Here is an 18314-nt window from a genome sequence, read left to right as displayed (position 1 = left end):
TCTGCAGAACCATGTCCCCCCTCCTCTTTTTTTCCCACACTCCTTCTCTCCCTCCCTCTCTGTGTCTCTACTGGTGTAATAGTCATATTACAGCTGTCATATCGTCAATAAATCAAGCTGCTACAGTTTCCATTTAGAAAATTACTTCTCCACCCTCTCTCTCTTTAATCTTTAACTCCCCCACTCTTGCTCGGGCTCATTCCCTCTCTCGCTTGCTCTATGAATAGAGCTTTCTTTACCCTATTCAACTTCAATCAAGCTACCTTTAACGCTTCTCCCCAGTTTCCTCTTCTTTCCTAACACCTTTGTCTTTGACTCCTCCCCCCTCTCTGTTCTACTTTCATCACTTGCTTGTGTCTCCTTTCCCCTGCTTACATGCCCAATAGAAGCACATTTCGATACACATTAGCCGAAAAAGAAGCCTCCTCTTTATTGGTCTTTGCAGTGCTTTATAAAAGTAGTATGTTTGAGCTACTGGAGGTAAAGAAAACGGTTTGAAACCACAAACACTTGTTTACAAAGCAATTCTTTGAATCTACAAAAAAAAAAACCTTTAAGATGTAAAAATACCAATGAGCACAACCTTGGCACAAAGCACCTTTATGTGCTTAGTGTATTGTACTTTACAAAACTTAGGATGCTATAAAATGGACCAAATAAGCAAACGTTTGCATAGCTAAGATCTCAGAGGGTTATAAATCACTTTCTTTCTCTCTTCTTCATCCTTCCTAAGTGATGTGCATCTCATCCATCATCAATTCAACACAACACACAGGAACTAAATACAAAACACATAACCTGCACCAAAACCCGACTCCCTCTCTTTGCATTATGGGGTTTCTGTATGTTGATGACAAAGAAGCGAAAGCTGTAAACAGCATCACAGAAAGCGACACATTAGCTTGGAGTGTTAAATATTCTGAGCAGGAATCTAGAATTATGGTACTGCATCTTCTCTTTAACAAGATCTGGATGGTAAATGTCTGCGTATAGGGGCTCTGCATATTCCCACGCTTCTCATATTGCTGCTTAAAAACAATCCTGTGAAGGAGTGCTGAAACATTTACTGTGGTCTCTTGATTGTATTCTTTCACTTTATTGGTTCTAAACCTGAAACCTGAATCAACTCTCACTGTACACATTTGTTAACAAAACACCCTGAAGTTATGAACTCAAAGAATTGATCCTCTTGGGTAAGCTCCTGTTCTGCATGACACTTATTTTGGTTACACTTTACAATAAGGCACACACATTGTAGATAGTGAGTACTTCTTCATCACATGTTCTGATTATTTTACGGATAATGACTGTTGATAAAATACACACGTTGTTGCATAGTTAACTACCCAGTATGATGCTTTACCTTATTCTCTTAAGTCGTCAAAAGATGCACTATAGAATTGGACTTAACTAATGGTTAACTAGTAATTATTTCCCCATTAACCAGCAACAATTTGTGTGATTTACTTACTGGTTACTTAATGGTTACCTACTGGTTACATAGTGGTAAGAAATGTTTGCTTCAGAGGGTTTCATTTTTTGGTATTTTTTAGTATTTGGTTTGGGCAAAGAATGAAGTTTAAATTTCAACTACAATTTTATTTTATTGTTTTTCCACAATCATGAAAAACAATAAAATAAAATACAATTAAAATTATATTTTTGTCTACACGTTTTGTCACAAGTGGTAAATGATTCAAAGTGCTCGTTGAGCGCCACTAGAGTACATCAAAAAACTAAAACATAGTTAATTTATTTTAATGAATTTATTGTCATCATATTTTTATTTTTCACTTGGCTTAATGATTTAAGTGTCAAGAGTGTTGAAGTTCAATGAATGCATGTGATCCAGATATTGTCAAATCAATGAGTAATTGTATTTTAAATTGTGACCTCAACATCACTCAAAATGATTGTGATGTGTGATTGTGATGAACAGTTTTGCCATCACGGAGCAGCCCTTGTGTCTCTGTGTATTTGTGTACAAGCCCATAATTGTCTACAGCATTGTTTCATGTACTCTAAAGCTAATGAGCACTCCTTTTTTCCCCATGCGTTTCCCCTCTCGTCTCCCTTTATTACCTTTCAAACCTGGACATGAATTAATTGGTGGTAGCTGAGGACATGTACATATTTTGCATCCAGTATTAAACCTGTATTGTAATGAATATGCCTTCTAATTTGTCTTTATGGATCATGGAGCAGTTCTTCATTCTTTCATTTTTGTGCGACCTCACTGCATTAATAGTCCTCCTCATGTTGTCCCTTCATGCTTGTTTTTGTTTACTGCTCATTGTACTGTGGAGGCGACAGACTGTTAACGTCATTGTTATGAATGAGAGTTTAATCTGGTGCATAAGTCTATTATAAATCTGTTTGATAGTACACTGATATCACATCCCCTTCAAGCATTTAAAAAAGAATATGCATGTGAAAAAGTAGCAATATTGTGATTATGCATTAGACTGACATGACACTGTCATAACAATGAAATGAGATCTGTCGTTAACATAAAGGACGTTTTCTGAATGTCTGCCATTAAGTGTCATATGGTCTACTGTGTCGCCTTTAGTTGTTTCGGAAGTCAAGTTGACATTTTTAGGAAGTCTTGGTTATAAAAACTTACAGGCAATAACGCAGACAACAAAACCTCGCCTTGTGTGTGTCCAAATTACTTGAGGTCAAGGAAATTATTCATGACACTGTTCAAAAAATAATTTGACTGTGTCATAAAACTTGCTGGCATCTCAATAACTAGTCCAAAGTGTTATTCATGATGTTGTTGTAATGACAGCCAGTGTCAACATTAACCACATATGATAGGTTAATGTAATGTTAAAAGATACAGCTATTGGTAAATAGTTCATTGAAGTTTGATGTTTAGGCATGTTACAAAATGTTCATTTCAAGTTGTCATGACATACCCCTTCAAATAAAATGTTACCTAATAGACTTAACCCTTGTGCTGTTTAGGCAGCCACAATTGATCAGTACAGTTTTGAACATTAGATCATGTTTTCATTAGAGGGCCATTCACTTAATCATTAGTGAATGGAAAAGTCAGAAAGCGTTGTTTTCCAGCAGAGACATGAATACTTTACAAAGACATTTTTATCAAAGGATGCTTGAGCAGAGAATACGCAGGAAAGACAAAACCTAAAAATAAAAAAGACATTGGAGACAAAGATTAATAAGGTAGGTTGTTATGGCATGGGCGTAAGGTGTAGCCATTCTAACAAAGCAATTTCATAAGCCTGTCATACAGAAAAATTATATCTCTTTAATAATGTTTTCTGTGTGGAATTGCCAAACTTTCCACCTCAGGTTATTCAACAAGTTGTGGAAGCACCCAAGAGCATGATAAATTAAACCATATTTTTAATAATGTCCTTGATTGTGCGACACATAATTAAAAAGGGTGTTCCAGGATTGTGAACAGGCCAAAACTCTCTGCCCACTGGTGACTCACCTCCAAGAAATATCACTGACATTTATAGTTCCTTCAGTAACAGAAATTTGGCGTGTTTAAATGTGGCTTTTACACAGATTAGTGACTAAAGAACTCCTATTCAATTTCAGAGCCAGTTTTGTTCCTCATTTAATAGAATGTTTTCACACGGACTCAAAAACTATCTTGGTGATAATCAAGGACAGAGCAAGGTGAAAGCTCAAACACAATACATGCTCCTTGTCTGTTTGAAATGTGAAAAAAAAAAAATCTTTTAGTTTCTCTTTTAAGCTTTGTGTTGTGCAATCTCCTTCACACAAGAGCCAGTAAACTTGGACTTGTGAGTCAGGTAGCTTTAAAAATGAAGCTACCATGATTTACCAAAGGATGAACAAGTCACAGCAAAGGCAAAGGTTAATGCATTTACAAGAAGTTCAAGACAGCAACCGCAAAGTAACCGAAAATATGTTTTTATCACTGCAGTTACTGCAATCGGTTATTCCAGACCATATCTGCGTGGATTGTTGAAGAAAAAAAAAACACATATGCTTGAGGGGGAAACATATATCATCTTCACTTCAGAAAGTAAAAACAAACTTATCAATATTTCAATATGATGATAGCTCGCAAGACATCTTGCCAGCTGAAACAAAGATATATCTTAGCAGCGCTTTTAAAAAGCAGACATGCCATTCTACCTAAACAGGATGGTTTGATGATAAGAAATAAAAGCAGAAGTCATTTAACAACATACCAACACATCTTGGTAAAGGTGCACTCCACATTCTCCGCCCTCCTCCCAGACAGATCAACTCTGGCGCCCCCTCTAGGCGGTATCCCATGTTGCAAGAAAAAGACAGGGTGTCTCCGACGCCAAAACTGTAGCCGTTTCTCCGACCAAAACGAGGCATCCCTGGGTCCTCACAGGGCTCCAAAGTATACTCTGTAGAAAATAAATTGAAAGGGAATTCATAATTGCACATGACAACTTGGAATGCACACATTTTAATGTTCTGTTTGAAGAAAACAAACACTGACTTTCCTTTACACATGTACAATTTTTTGTGGTCAAACAAGTACTAAACGACATCAAGGGATGAAAAAGTACTTTTTAGTGTTCTTTATTTTGTGTTTTGAGCAACACACAAATCTGCTGAGTGTTGTGTAAGTGGCACCAGAGTAAGTGAGAGGTGGTGAAATTAAATTAAAGTGGCCTCGACTAATGGCGTTAAATCAACAGATCAATACCCACCACTCTCAAAGTCATGGAAAATCTACTCTCAAGCTAATATTTGTAAAAAAACAAACAAAATTAAAAGTAAACTGAGGGAGGGATGCAAAAATGTCCCTTTTTGACGAAACAGTTCATTAATAATGTCAATGGTGGTGATAAAACCTCAGTTGCACTTCATTTAAATTAAAGTCTTTGCAAACACACTCACAAGTTGTGTGTTGACTTCATTGTGTCCCGAAATGCACTTGCAGAATTTGTGTTCAGCTCAGCAGGAGATTTATTTTCAGTGTGCTAAGACTGATGATGTGATGTGTGTTTCAGAGTGTTCTGCCGGATGACACAGCCTGTTGAACACGTTGAGATTGGCAAGTCACATCTCTGCTGACACCTCCCATGTGTTACATACTGAGTATCAGCTTATGCCATCTGGGATGCAATAAAACGTCCTGCAGACGCAGAGTGAAGTGCTGCTGTATTTCAGAGTCAATGAGAGAGAGCGCTAAAAGGGCAGCAGAGAATCTTGATTTATGTGTAGCACATGAAGACATGGACTCATAATCCTGCCCCTTAACCTTTTCCTGCTTTTGGAAGAGGTCATGGTTTAGTAACACAATATAACACACAGGATTTCCTCTTCTTGTTTTTCCTCTTCCCATGTTGATAAAGGATGGAAAACATTTTGTTTAGTGTTGTATTTCCTGATTGCATGATCATGTATTAGCTGATTTCAAGAATTTAGTAGGAAATAATCTTCGAGCCTTATGAAATGTTTCCTATTGCCTCACTTAGCATTGTCCCAAAGGTGTAGAAAAGAACTTGGATGATCCATTTTCAAATCCATCAGATCACATACAAGCTCCACAAGATCAGACACCCACCTACATTAAAGAGCTACAGAAGCCTTGTATGACAAGAAGTTCACTCAAAACCTCTTATCGGGCCTGGTTGGATGTACCTTACTGAATATTTTGAACAAAAAAAGCCCTGTGCTGTAGAGGCTGTTAGATTGAAGCCTGTTGATGACAACTTAAAAAAAACAACAACATTTTGGCATGTCCAAAATTAGCCAGAAATTAAATGTTTGCATCTTTTTGTAGCTTAAAGTGTTATTAAGAATTCTTTTCTCCAAAATGAAAAGAAAACAGAAGCTTCTCTAACTAATAGTAAGGGCATATTGCAAAAATCTGGGAATAAATTCCTTACCAATAGATTTCTTCACAAACATGTTCATAAAGGTGTCTTATAACACATAAAAAAACATTTAATTCCAACTCCCATAGGAAAATCCGTGAGAGCAGCTCAAAGTCGGGGTACCTGGTACTTTATTGGTACGATATACTTATTGGTGAAAATTTGAAAATGTTAACCTTTGCTTTTGGTAGCTTGTGAGGGGTCAAACTAGGGGTTCTTTAGGATTCTGAATCCATTGCAAACATTTGTTTTCAAAAAAATCCATTCCTTGGTGGAGAAATGGCCACGCCCACTTTTACATGTAAATTTACAATAGCTCTATATGTTGATTTTAATATCTCGAATACTAGTTAAAAAATATACTGCACCACATTGCTTAATGTATTAGGGGTCCAGGTCTGAGTTTTCTTCACACTCTACTGTTCTTAAAGTGGGGACTGGGACCCCCTGGGGGCTTATGAGACACTGAGAGGGGGGTCACGAGATGCTTTCCATCACCAAATACAAAAGTTGAATGATCTAAAATTTCATATCTTACCCATTATGGTGGAAAAAAAACCCATTCAAATATTAGTTTAATTTTAACTAATGGTTCAAAAATGGTTAACAGTGGCAAAGTAATTTATGCTTCCCATAAGTGAAACAATGCAGGTGTCTGTTGCTCCCTATGAATGACATTTGACACCTACATAAACTGAGTGTCTGTTAAGGAAATTCTGAATGTCCACACAGTCCTGTTTATACATTATATTATTATACAGCATTTCTTACATTACTCTGTTGAAATAGAGACAGTGGGGTTCCCCGGTCTCTAGCTCAGTTATTGTGGGGGTCCAAAGCTGAAATGTATGGTAACCTCTGCTCTACATCATCATTGATACAGTTCTTGCACACTGTACCTTTGTCATTTAGCTTACACTATGCCCCACTGACCTGAGCCAATGCAGGTTTTCTCTGAGCCCAGCCTGTCCTTTTAACTTTGTTTATGGGCTGAGCCTGACCAAAACCATACAAGGTGACTTTTATAATTTGAGTTTGCATTTTTCGAATCAGATATCTGTTTAGATAAGATCTTAATAAGCACAACAAAGAAGCATCTATTATATAGAAAACAGCATATTTATAAGGTTCCCTTAGAAACACGCATCAAAACACAACAACATACTATTTTTTACAAACTGTCTGCTCGTCTCCGAGTTTCTAAGCAGTAATCTAATAGTGTGAGTGTACCTGCAAATTTAGCTCTGGATCACTGTGGTCCTGTGTCTCTGCGTGTGTTGTTACTATAGGCTGTAAATATGAATGGCAGAAGCCTCAGTGACGTCATATCACCTATCTGTTACTGCAGGGGGTTTTGGAAGCCGATCGTTTCTATGCTCAAAATCCTGTCTCAACCTAACTTTGAGTTAACCTAACTTTTAGTCAACCTAACGACAGGCTAAGAGCTGGAGCTGAGGCAGGTTTTGAGCATTTTGACACCAGCTACACCACGCCTGCCTATCAATCAACTCAGCTACACGCCTTATTGTGAATAACTCTTATCCTTCATCCAATCAAAACTGATGAGTCATCAAAAAATTCACCCCCCGTACAATGTGTGTGGATGGAGACATGAGCTAATCACACCTATTTGTTTTTTTGAAGCAGGCTGTAAACATGTTCATGTCTGCTGTAAAAACAGGCTGTTTGAATGGGTGTGTATGTGACTTCCTGTGCCGCTGCAGCCAGCCTCTAGTGGACACTCAACGTACTGCAAGATTTGACACTTTCACATCGGCTTAATTTTTCAACATTAGAGGTTGTTGCATAAATGCACCAGGTGTTTTGCACTTGGTGATAAACGTACCATATCTGCTCAAATCTGTTGATTAAAACAGGAGTTCTTGGTTTTAACAGTGAACATTTTGCAAGTTACTATAGCCATTAAAGAACTGGTATCCACATTTTCCAGTACACATATCATGTACCATCTGTTACTCTATACCTGGTGTCAGTGTGTCTGGTTTGATACAGGTTTTTATGGAAGGCGGTGGTTGAGTTAATCTAACTCGAAACTGTACCTCCAACAGATAGAGGGTGAAGCTGCAAAGCAAACTTTCCAAGCCTATATCAAAACCTGGGACTGAAAGGTTTAGCAGAGCCTTTTGGACCTCAGTGACTATTGATGGGTGGGAGGAGTTTATGGTTATAAGGTGGTTCAAACACAGGACCCAATGGCTCCTGAGGATCTTTAATTGTATGGAGAAAGGTGTCGAATGTATCTTGGCATGCAGAAATGGTAAAGGTACAACGTGCAAGAACTGTATCAATGATGATGTAGAGTAGAGGTTACCATACATTTCAGCTTTGGACCCCCACAATAACTGTGCTAGAGACCGGGGAACCCCACTGTCTCTATTTCAACAGAGTAATGTAAGAAATGCTGTATAATAATATAATGTATAAACAGGACTGTGTGGACATTCACAATTTCCTTAACAGACACTCAGTTTATGTAGGTGTCAAATGTCATTCATAGGGAGCAGCAGACACCTGCATTGTTTCACTTATGGGAAGCATAAATTACTTTGCCACTGTTAACCATTTTTGAACCATTAGTTAAAATTAAACTAATATTTGAATGGTTTTTTTTTTCCACCATAATGGGTAAGATATGAAATTTTAGATCATTCAACTTTTGTATTTGGTGATGGAAAACATCTCGCGAGCCCCCTCTCAGTGTCTCATAAGCCCCCAGGGGGTCCCAGTCCCCACTTTAAGAACAGTAGAGTGTGAAGAAAACTCAGACCTGGACCCCTAATACATTAAGCAATGTGATGCAGTATATTTTTTAACTAGTATTCGAGATATTAAAATCAACATATAGAGCTATTGTAAATTTACATGTAAAAGTGGGCGTGGCCATTTCTCCACCAAGGAATGGATTTTTTTGAAAACAAATGTTTGCAATGGATTCAGAATCCTAAAGAACCCCTAGTTTGACCCCTCACAAGCTACCAAAAGCAAAGGTTAACGTTTTCAAATTTTCACCAATAAGTACATAGTACCAATAAAGTACCAGGTACCCCGACTTTGAGCTGCTCTCACGGATTTTCCTATGGGAGTTGGAATTAAATGTTTTTTTATGTGTTATAAGACACCTTTATGAACATGTTTGTGAAGAAATCTATTGGTAAGGAATTTATTCCCAGATTAGCCAAATATCTGATAAAATACCCTTACTATAATGAATCAAGGGTAAAGAAAAATGTACCCCCTTTTAGAAAATTTGAGGATAATTTGTATATAATAATTTAACCATAGTACAGATATTTACCAGAAAAAGTTATGTTGAAGCCCTCGTATGAAATAGAAAAGTCAGAGATGAAACGTAGCTGGGCTTTGAAGTTGCCATAGAGACCAGCATTGATGTTGCTAGGCAACTCGTTGCCGGTCAGGCGAGCCAGTGGTTGCACGAAACTCCCGTTCTCGGTAACCAAGAGGTAATCGTGTTGGTCCTCCAGATGAAAAGAATTGAACTGAAACTGAACTCCTAAGGACACAGACAGACAGACAGACACACATTTTAAATGAACTTCAAACATGCACTGAGTGGTAACAAAATACAAATATGAATGTCATTATTTCTCTTTAGATATGTAACAAACTACAAAATACTCTAGGAATCCAATGAAGTGAAAGTTTGTGACTTTGTCGCAGCAGCTGCACAGCTGTGTGTGCGACTTGTCTCTTTCTATAAAGGCGTGTGAATGAACTTGTGTCTCTTGCCTTTCCCATGGCTGACTTCAACCGTCCAGGTACAGTTGAGAGATGAAGGGTAGCTGTCTGGATAGCCGGGACTAAGGATGGTACCCCAGGGACCTCTAACATCGCCGCCACAGAGAGCTGGACAGATTGAGAGAGACAAGGTGGGGAGAGAGAGGCAGAGGGGTGTGGGAGAGATGAGTGGAGACAGAGGATGGAGGCAGGCAGAGGTTAGCATCAGATAGTTCAGGGCTAAAACGGATAGTGTTTCCCTGTGGACCTGAAATTTCACATCTGTAAAACACGCACACCTACGCACACCTACACACGCACGCACGCACACACACACACACACACACACACACACACACACACACACACGAAAGACAGTTACTGAAAATTAAAGAAAAGAGTGATGTAATGACATATATAATGTAACACTTTACTGTATAATTGAATAATATATGTTTTTAATAGTATAATATAATAAAGTTACACGTCTTTCAGACAAGCAGTGGCTGCTCATGATTACCTATGGCAGTGATTCTTCTGGTTCATCTAATATTTTCTTCTGGTTTCTCCATACTACAGTCTGTCACATGTACAGTTGTTTTTTCTAAACACATTTAGTTTAGGTCAGAAAGAGTGCGGCTATGTAGAACGCGACCGCGGTGACACCTGCAAGTAAAAAAGTGTTGCATGCTCACACAGACAGACACATCTCTCGCATAACCAGGAGAGCACTCTGGGCTCTGGAGCTCAAATGAGCTTTCTACGGGCCTCTAAAAGCCCCTCCACATGTAGGATCAGACTGTAGGTGCTGACAGATGGTGCATAAATACTTTTATGTATTCTGATTTTGCAGCATTAAGTGACAGAACCTCTCTCCAGCAGAACACATAGTGAACTGCAGCTTCTTTCCTTTGGGATAACTGGCTTGAGTTGCACAATGTTTCATAATGTTGGATGCTGATAAAGTTTTAATTTTGCAGTAAGATATCACAACTTTACACTTTTAACATAACTTTGTCACTCATCATGGCCAATGGTTATTGCAGAGCCACTTTCAAATACAATTGGAATTTTGCATTGTTTCATGCAGGTTGTTGGTAATAATTTAAACTAGGCTGTTGTCGTGGTAACAAAAGTAACAGAAATCAACCATTATACAGTATATTTACTTATTAGTGACTGTATAAAGAAAAAAAGGATGAAAGATTGGTTTCAGGTAATTTAAAACAGTGATTCATTCATTCAAACCAGGGAAGGGTTTTCTTAAAGATTACTTAAAACATTTTGAACATTTCACTGTACGGCCTCAGAATGACCCTGCGAGCTCGGCTCACTGTTCAGTTGTGCACATTGTTATGCAGTACGAGACCAGGTCCGCAGGAAAGCTTGGTGAAATCTGTTGCTCATTCTATGCATACTAATGCATGCATATGTTGCAAGGTGCTTCATTCCTGCTCGCTCCAGTTGGTTCATCTTACAGTTGGCCGACTGGCCTGTCATTTCCTCTTACAATAAACCCATAAAATGCCATAACATTACCCCAAAAGTGCTATGGTGGCAGAGCTCCTGGGACAAGGTCAAACCTGGAAGTTCTGCTGAACTTTTCATGAGAAGGACAATTAACCAGTTTAATGTAAGTGGAGAAACGTCATCTCTGAGGAGTTCAGCCCAGGCTGCAGTACGATCAGTACAGACCCTCTGTAGTGGTGACCGCCACCACAATCCCCATTGAACAGGCAGGTCAGGCATTATTAATGTGCTCTGACCACAAAAGAGCGGCGCATCACTATCTACATTACAGTATAAACCACACGTACAACATCATAATACCTCAAAACAAGGATGAGGAGTGAAATTATCACTGACATTTATACAAGCAGACATGGGCACCCACCCGTATCGAACACACACAGCTTAATCACGCACAAAGGCTTTCATGCACACACACACACACACACACACACACACACACACACACACACACACACACACACACACACACACACACACACACACACACACACACACACACACACACACACACACACACACACACACAGACACACAAAGTTCCATTAATTATTAATTATTTTCTGCCAGGAAGCTCTTAATGTTAAATGCTGAGCTGCGTGAGAAATTTGAAACACGCACCAGTTCCCTTCTTTTTTTCCGAACTAACTCTCTCTTTGTCTCCCCGAGATCTGTTTTCAAGATCTTCTTTCATCTTTCTCTTTTCTCCACCTTTGCGGTACGCTGGTGTTCCAATTTGTTCTGTCTTTTATTCAAATTAAGTTGGATGAGGTGATCCCACAAAAAGTTAATCTTCGGACTTCAAAAAAAAAAGGTGTGAAAAGCAATTTGAATCGTATTTTGATTCACTTTCATTCACATAATTGCTTGAGGAATTCATCTGCTGGATGGAAATTCTCATTTCTTTCCATTATTATTTTACATGGACATAAAGGAATTTGGTTAGATAAATACTGAAATCTTCATAAATATCTATTAACACAGGACTAACTTGTATGTGCTAACACGTAACATGAATTGAATTGGATTGAAGCAGCGTCCTGTAGGATTAGGCTGGCTGCCTCTTTCAATTCCAAATGCACTAGTTTTCAATCATCAAAACATTTCTGACCAAGCTTAGCCATAAATAGTTCCTATATTTATATGGATGCATACTGTGTAAACACTGCCTAAAAGCATTCAGCCTGCAAATTCCAGGCTGCTCTCTTGATTCTTATATGCCCAAGGGCGCTTGCAGGAAAATGGTTGCCCATCTGACGGAACGTGCAATTCAAATATGGTTAACACGCGAATGAGCCAACACGCCAAACCAACAAAGCAGCCACAAAACGGATGAATCTCTCCTTCCTTCCCACTACTTTTGTGACATGATTAGAATGAGAGAGAGTGAGAGAGACCCCTCATCGCCCATCCCCTTCCCCCTTCCCTGACTCCTTGATTTGAGGTGGAAGAGAGAGGAGGTGACAGCCAACACAGGCTCTCATCAACCCTACCTCAAACTGTCCTGTGTTCACGGTTCACACAGGAGAGCAGGTGACAGGAGGCACACAGATAAAAGCACCACACACACACACACACACACACACACACACACACACACACACACACACACACACACACACACACACACACGCACATATATAAGTGCTGACATACAGTGCACACATGCACACACACACTACATGCCCACAGCTCTGTAATCTTCTCCTCATATCATCCCCTATCAGGCACAGCAGCCTTCCCTACCAATGGCCCCAGCGAACCCAGGTGTGTATTGCTGCTTGTATTTGTGTGTTACTCAACCAGTGGTTTTGTCGCAGAACACCATGTTCCTTATGATTCCGCTCCCTATACGCTTCTGAGTTTCTTTTCCCCACACCTTGGCCCCTTTTTGTTCTGGATATACTTGGACAATTTGGTATAAACCAATTGGTGAAGACAGTAAATGGATATCTTTCTACTTGTTGTTTATGTGTTTATTACATTTATTATTTAGTACAAAAAGAAAGGCACAATTTGATTTTTGTGATATTATGAAAAAAGGATTTTCAATTGGAAATGTCAGTGGACTACTGAATCATAAATAAGACTGCAGGCAAGTTGACCTTGTACCATGTCGGGTCAGTATGTGATCCCTACAAAATATGTGATCACTGCTGCAATAAAAAGAGCTTTGATGGGGAGTGGGGGACACCTCTAAAGACCCTGACATTACTTTTCTTTATGAGAGGGAATCTTTTTGCCGTTTACCGTCACATGTAGGTAAAGGGTGGCTCCACCAGTGGTTCTTCTCACATACAAGCGGCTCCTCGTGGCTCAGTCTGTACCCAGAATCACAACCAAACGACACTGTGGACCCGATGGCGAAATCCTGCCCATAGCGGATACCGTTGACAGGGATACCAGGGTCCAGGCAGGAGTAGCTGTCGATTGTAACACCTGGAGAGAAAAAAAAAATAAATGAAAAAAAAGTTTGTATGAAACTTGAAAATATTTAATTTATTCATATAGCTGATCAGTGTAATCTAAAACCATCAGATTGGTTGTCTTGATGGTTATACATTACAGTGTGCACCCTCTGACTCATTGGACTATGATGTGCAACTTTAATGTTCCAATCTTCAGACAATACATTTTAAAGTCAGCTTAATATTCTTGAACACACGCTCCACAGTGTATATCCCAAAAAAACGGTTTTATCTGTCTCTGACTTACTTTCATACAACAGTTTGAAGCCCACATTTGATCTGCTGTTGTCTGTGGTGAACAGCAGATAAAGAAAGTTGGTGCTGCTGAACAGAAACTGGGGCACCTGGGTGCCATTAAAGGAGCCAACCAGAGGAGACAGGAGGTTCGGTCCATCATGGATCTCCAGGAAGTCATAACCCAACTCAGTCTGGAACCTGCAAAACAAAAAGAAAAGATCACATACACTGATGATAACCGCTTTATGGAATAAAGCTGACAGTTTAAAACACTGAGGAGAATGCAAAATAAAGTTCAGGTTCTTCAGCTACTGTGTCTATTACCAACATCTACATCCTGTGGAACACTGTAGTGAGACATAAAGATCAGTGCTGCATTCGAATCGCTTTGGTAAGCAGTCTCTGAAAGCTGCTGAAATGTTTAAACTGTGCAGCTTACTGTTCGACTTTTGAGAACATAACAGCAAGGAAAGGGAAACCTTGTGTTATTGTTTTGTTTACATTCATTGAGTTCACATGCTGCAGAGAGACATTAGGAGGTCCCAGGATGTTAGTTGCTATACAGGTTGTTCAGTGAGTTTTGATGAATGCACTTTATGGCTAAATCAATTTGAAGAAGAGACTCGGACCAATAAAAACGAATTTACAGGATCTTATAATGTCTTGCTATTATATTCAATTCTAATCCCTGAGAACACACAACATAAACCAAACTATTACCATGTCTTCCAACCTACAAAATTCATTATCCAGACTGTGATGTTTCCATTTTTATTCTTGGTGAATCTTTGCTTTTCGGAACAAATGGATGGAAATTCTGATAGATCTGCACAGTCCTCCCTGTTCAGAGCTCTGAGAGCTTTTATAGTGCACCAAATCAAAGATTTATGCCACCCACCTGTCAAATGTGAGTTTGATGGAGCGCCCAGGTTCTGATTCAATCACCCACTCACAGCTTAGGGAGTCTTTATAGTATCCAGGCCACCCAGGAGACAAAATCACCCCATTTGGGGCTGAATAGTGGCCACCACACGGAGCTGCAGCGAGGAAGAGGACACAGAGAGCAGCAGGAGATCAGCATATGAAGATATGGCGAGAGTGGAAAGAGGCAACAATAAAAACAATCAGTTGCTTCCACACAAACAGCCAACAAGAAGCAACATGAGCATTGATTTAAATATGTGTTTCTTACTACCTGATTAATATTCTATATCTCAGACCAATATTTTCTGCCCTTTTATTTAGTTTTTGCTCTCAACTCCTAAAGGAAAATCTGGCTCTTCGGCTGAATATAAAAATGCTTCACCTCTGTAGTATCCGGAAAATAGCTCTCAGGATCGAGACTGACCCTCATGAACACATTTATGAATCTTTTTAGCAGTGTGCTCTTGTGCTCCCCTTCATTATTTAAGAGAAAATATAAATGATCCTAGACGTAGTGTAAGTATGGCATTAATCGCATCTAAAAGGAACATCAACACTTAAACATGATCTCCATGATCATGCACACATAATTTAGAGTGTTTGGCTGCATGTTATCACGCAGTTAAATGAGCCTGAAGCTCTTCTGTTCCGGTGCTCTTTCAAATCTGAGCCCGTTTGAAGTTAAACTTAGAGTCTGAACTCAATTTGTTCTGGTCCTGTACCTGCTGCCTTCAAGTGTGTGGATGTTGAAGTAGATATAGACAAACATAGGCTACAAAGAAGATATTAAATTACCTGGAGCACAATTAGCATGGCCTCGCTTTGTACCATCAACAGTTCTAACAATAGCTGCTGTGTCGGATTTATTTGAAGTTAATTACACCTGCTGTCTTTGGAGATCTATCTAAAGCACTTATACGGTGTTAGGTGTTCTGTTTGATCAGAGATTAACGGGTCAAGTTCTTTTTCTTCTTTTGTAGAGGCTGTTCTTTGAGACTTTGGGCTTTTTAAATCAAAACAAAGATTTGCATATGGAAGTCTAATCAATGTGACTGATATGGATGTTAAACTCAACATTTGATGGTTTTAAATGGACGTAATGAATATATGTTAAATCACAGCAGTCATCAGGGATTAGTGTTTTTATTGTCTTCAGGGGGAAGTCAGATGTTTGCTTATTTTAGAACATAAGGCGATGATAAAATCTGATACAAGTTTTTAATTCATATTTATTCATGTTATGTCCCCTGATCATTTCCCAAGTGTAGGTAAAAAACATTTTGGATGCATTTATTTGTAATTAATAGCTGTCTACACAGCAGCAGTGTATACTGTATGTAAGTCTCTCCCTGGGTATTTAGATTAACTGGCCACCTTCATTTTTATTTCCCCAAGACGTGCTGACAGCAGATGATTTCTCCCTTCTGTGTCCGTACGCTCAAGTAATGATGATATCTTGGTTGACATATTGTTCCCGAGTTAGTAGTTCAATCTGCAATCCAGACAAAATTTACCTTCACATTTAGGAATTGGCCCGCTCCACATGACTTTTCCTCTTTCTAACTGACAGGAGATTGTCTCGGTTCCCTGGGTTTTGATAAAACCGTCCTCACAGACCACAGAAATGGAGCTGCCAAGCTGGAAGCTGTCTCCGAAGCGCCGAGCGTTGATGGGAATGCCAGGATCTGGGCATTCGTTGTGGCCAAACGCTGATGTAAAAAGTTACAAAGAGACAAAGATTTGATGAGACGAGATGCTCAAAGATGGACACATACAAGAGAAAAGTGAGGAAGTTATGAGGACTACACTTAACAGGCACTTAGAGGGTACATTTTGATCTTTATTTTGATGAAATTCCAGAGAACCTATCACACAGACCCATTACTCTAACGTGACGTCTTTTAGTGTTCACTCCCTGCCAGAAACGCATCTATAAATTTCTCCTGTAACTGTCTCCTATATTTTCTGCTCTGCCCTTCGATATCTTTTCTCACTTCTCATTACCACAATATTTTTGCCCTGCTTAAGAGGGATCAAAACAATGTAACTTCTGATGAAACTCTCGCAAGCATGTCTGCTACGTGATAACGTCTGGCTCATCAGATCAATAGACTGTAAAGTCCAACTAAAAAAAAAAGTCATGTTTTGCCAGATGAAGCTTTGATAATGTGATAAAGAGATTTAGAAATGACAAATACAGTGTCCGCAAAGTAAAAGAAAAAAAAGAAGAAGTACTGAGCCACACTTTGACCAAACAAAGATTTGGGAGATGCATCTCTCTGCTATCAGACTCACATTTAGATGTGAAGAATTCTGTTTGGCTGGTATAGAGACGTGTTTAGCCTAAATTAGCTCAAAGACTGCAAGCAGGGGCAAACAGTTCGCCACCATCAAACGTGAACAAATGTGCCCTCTATCAAATCCAAAGCAGTCTTACTTAGACTTAGTACATGTTGTATCCTGTTGTCTACGATCGTCAATACATCTAAGAGTCACCTGAGTTTTGATCAACAACAGTTTTCACCGCTGACAACAGTGCGATGCAGACGGAATATCTGAGATTTTACCTGATCCCAAAACACTAAAGTCTCACTTTCTATTTCCAAACAGGTTAAAGACACAAGGTATGATGTTTAAAAAAAGACTGCTGGTTTTTCTTTGAAGGATAATTCTTTGTCTTTGACAGAATTACGTGTACCGTTTCTGCTAATTTCTTCTATGCTAAATGGAGTTAAATACCCTGGGCTTCTGTCTGTACCGGACACATGGAGATGAAAAGAATATCAATCTCATCTGACTCTGTGATGACAATAAACAAGGCAAAGAGTTCCTGTAATATCTTCCATGCCTTGTGATGCTCTTTGTTCTGCTAACCTGCACCTCTATTCTTAGCTGCTGCATTAGCCACATGAACCTCGCTTTAGATCCATGAAGTTTGTCTTTTGTCACACCACAAGTCTGTGTTTGTTGAAGGCTCTAGTCAGATCTAACATCAGACTATTTCAGAGTGGAAATGTGCCTGCCAAATCAAAGTGACTCTTGTGATGAAAACTAAGAATATCATGAATTATGAATTGAATTTCTCGCCAGAGAATGTTTCCAAGAAAAGATGGATATTCTGTTTTTGTAAAAAGATCCTCAGATTGTATAAGATTACAAAGAGCCATTGGATGAAAGTGATTTATATTCTGAAAATATACTAACAACAACCCAGACTCCAAACATTTTTCTGCTATAATTGACCCTAAAAAAACAAGACCCTAAATCACCTTTTTGTCTCTTTCTGATGTTTGAAGTTGTCCCCCCCCCTCCAACAAAACAGCTCAGTTCAATGTATTGTATTGTATTTGAAATGGAAAGCCATGTAAAATGAAAGGGTTGATAACGTACTGCTGTATGTGATATTAAATCCTCTTCCCGACATGGAGTGATCAGCCTGGAACTCCAGCCTCAGTGTGTTAGTATTGGACGTCAAATGGGAGGGGCTCTCAGCTCCGGAGAACCTCCCAATGACTCCGGCGTCATT

The 18314-nt window shown here is 39.1% G+C and overlaps 1 protein-coding gene across 6 annotated transcripts in view; it reads right to left on the bottom strand.

Moving 5' to 3' along the window:
• Window positions 1-18314, bottom strand: part of csmd3b (CUB and Sushi multiple domains 3b) — a 311217-nt gene that overhangs the window by 65862 nt on the left and 227041 nt on the right. For all 6 annotated transcript variants that reach the window (XM_079368618.1, XM_079368619.1, XM_079368620.1 and 3 more), the window contains 8 exons: window positions 18179-18314; window positions 16303-16497; window positions 14763-14901; window positions 13875-14062; window positions 13410-13598; window positions 9642-9758; window positions 9190-9405; window positions 4203-4391 (listed from right to left, as the gene is read on the bottom strand). The exon at window positions 18179-18314 is cut by the window's right edge and continues 191 nt beyond it. In XM_079368618.1, coding sequence (XP_079224744.1) covers window positions 4203-4391; window positions 9190-9405; window positions 9642-9758; window positions 13410-13598; window positions 13875-14062; window positions 14763-14901; window positions 16303-16497; window positions 18179-18314 — 1369 coding nt within the window. The remainder of the gene's footprint in view (window positions 1-4202; window positions 4392-9189; window positions 9406-9641; window positions 9759-13409; window positions 13599-13874; window positions 14063-14762; window positions 14902-16302; window positions 16498-18178) is intronic.

The sequence above is a fragment of the Symphodus melops genome (genome assembly GCF_947650265.1).
Source record: "Symphodus melops genome assembly, chromosome: 18".
NCBI lineage: Eukaryota > Metazoa > Chordata > Actinopteri > Labriformes > Labridae > Symphodus > Symphodus melops.
This window is presented reverse-complemented; position numbering and strand designations above follow the sequence as displayed.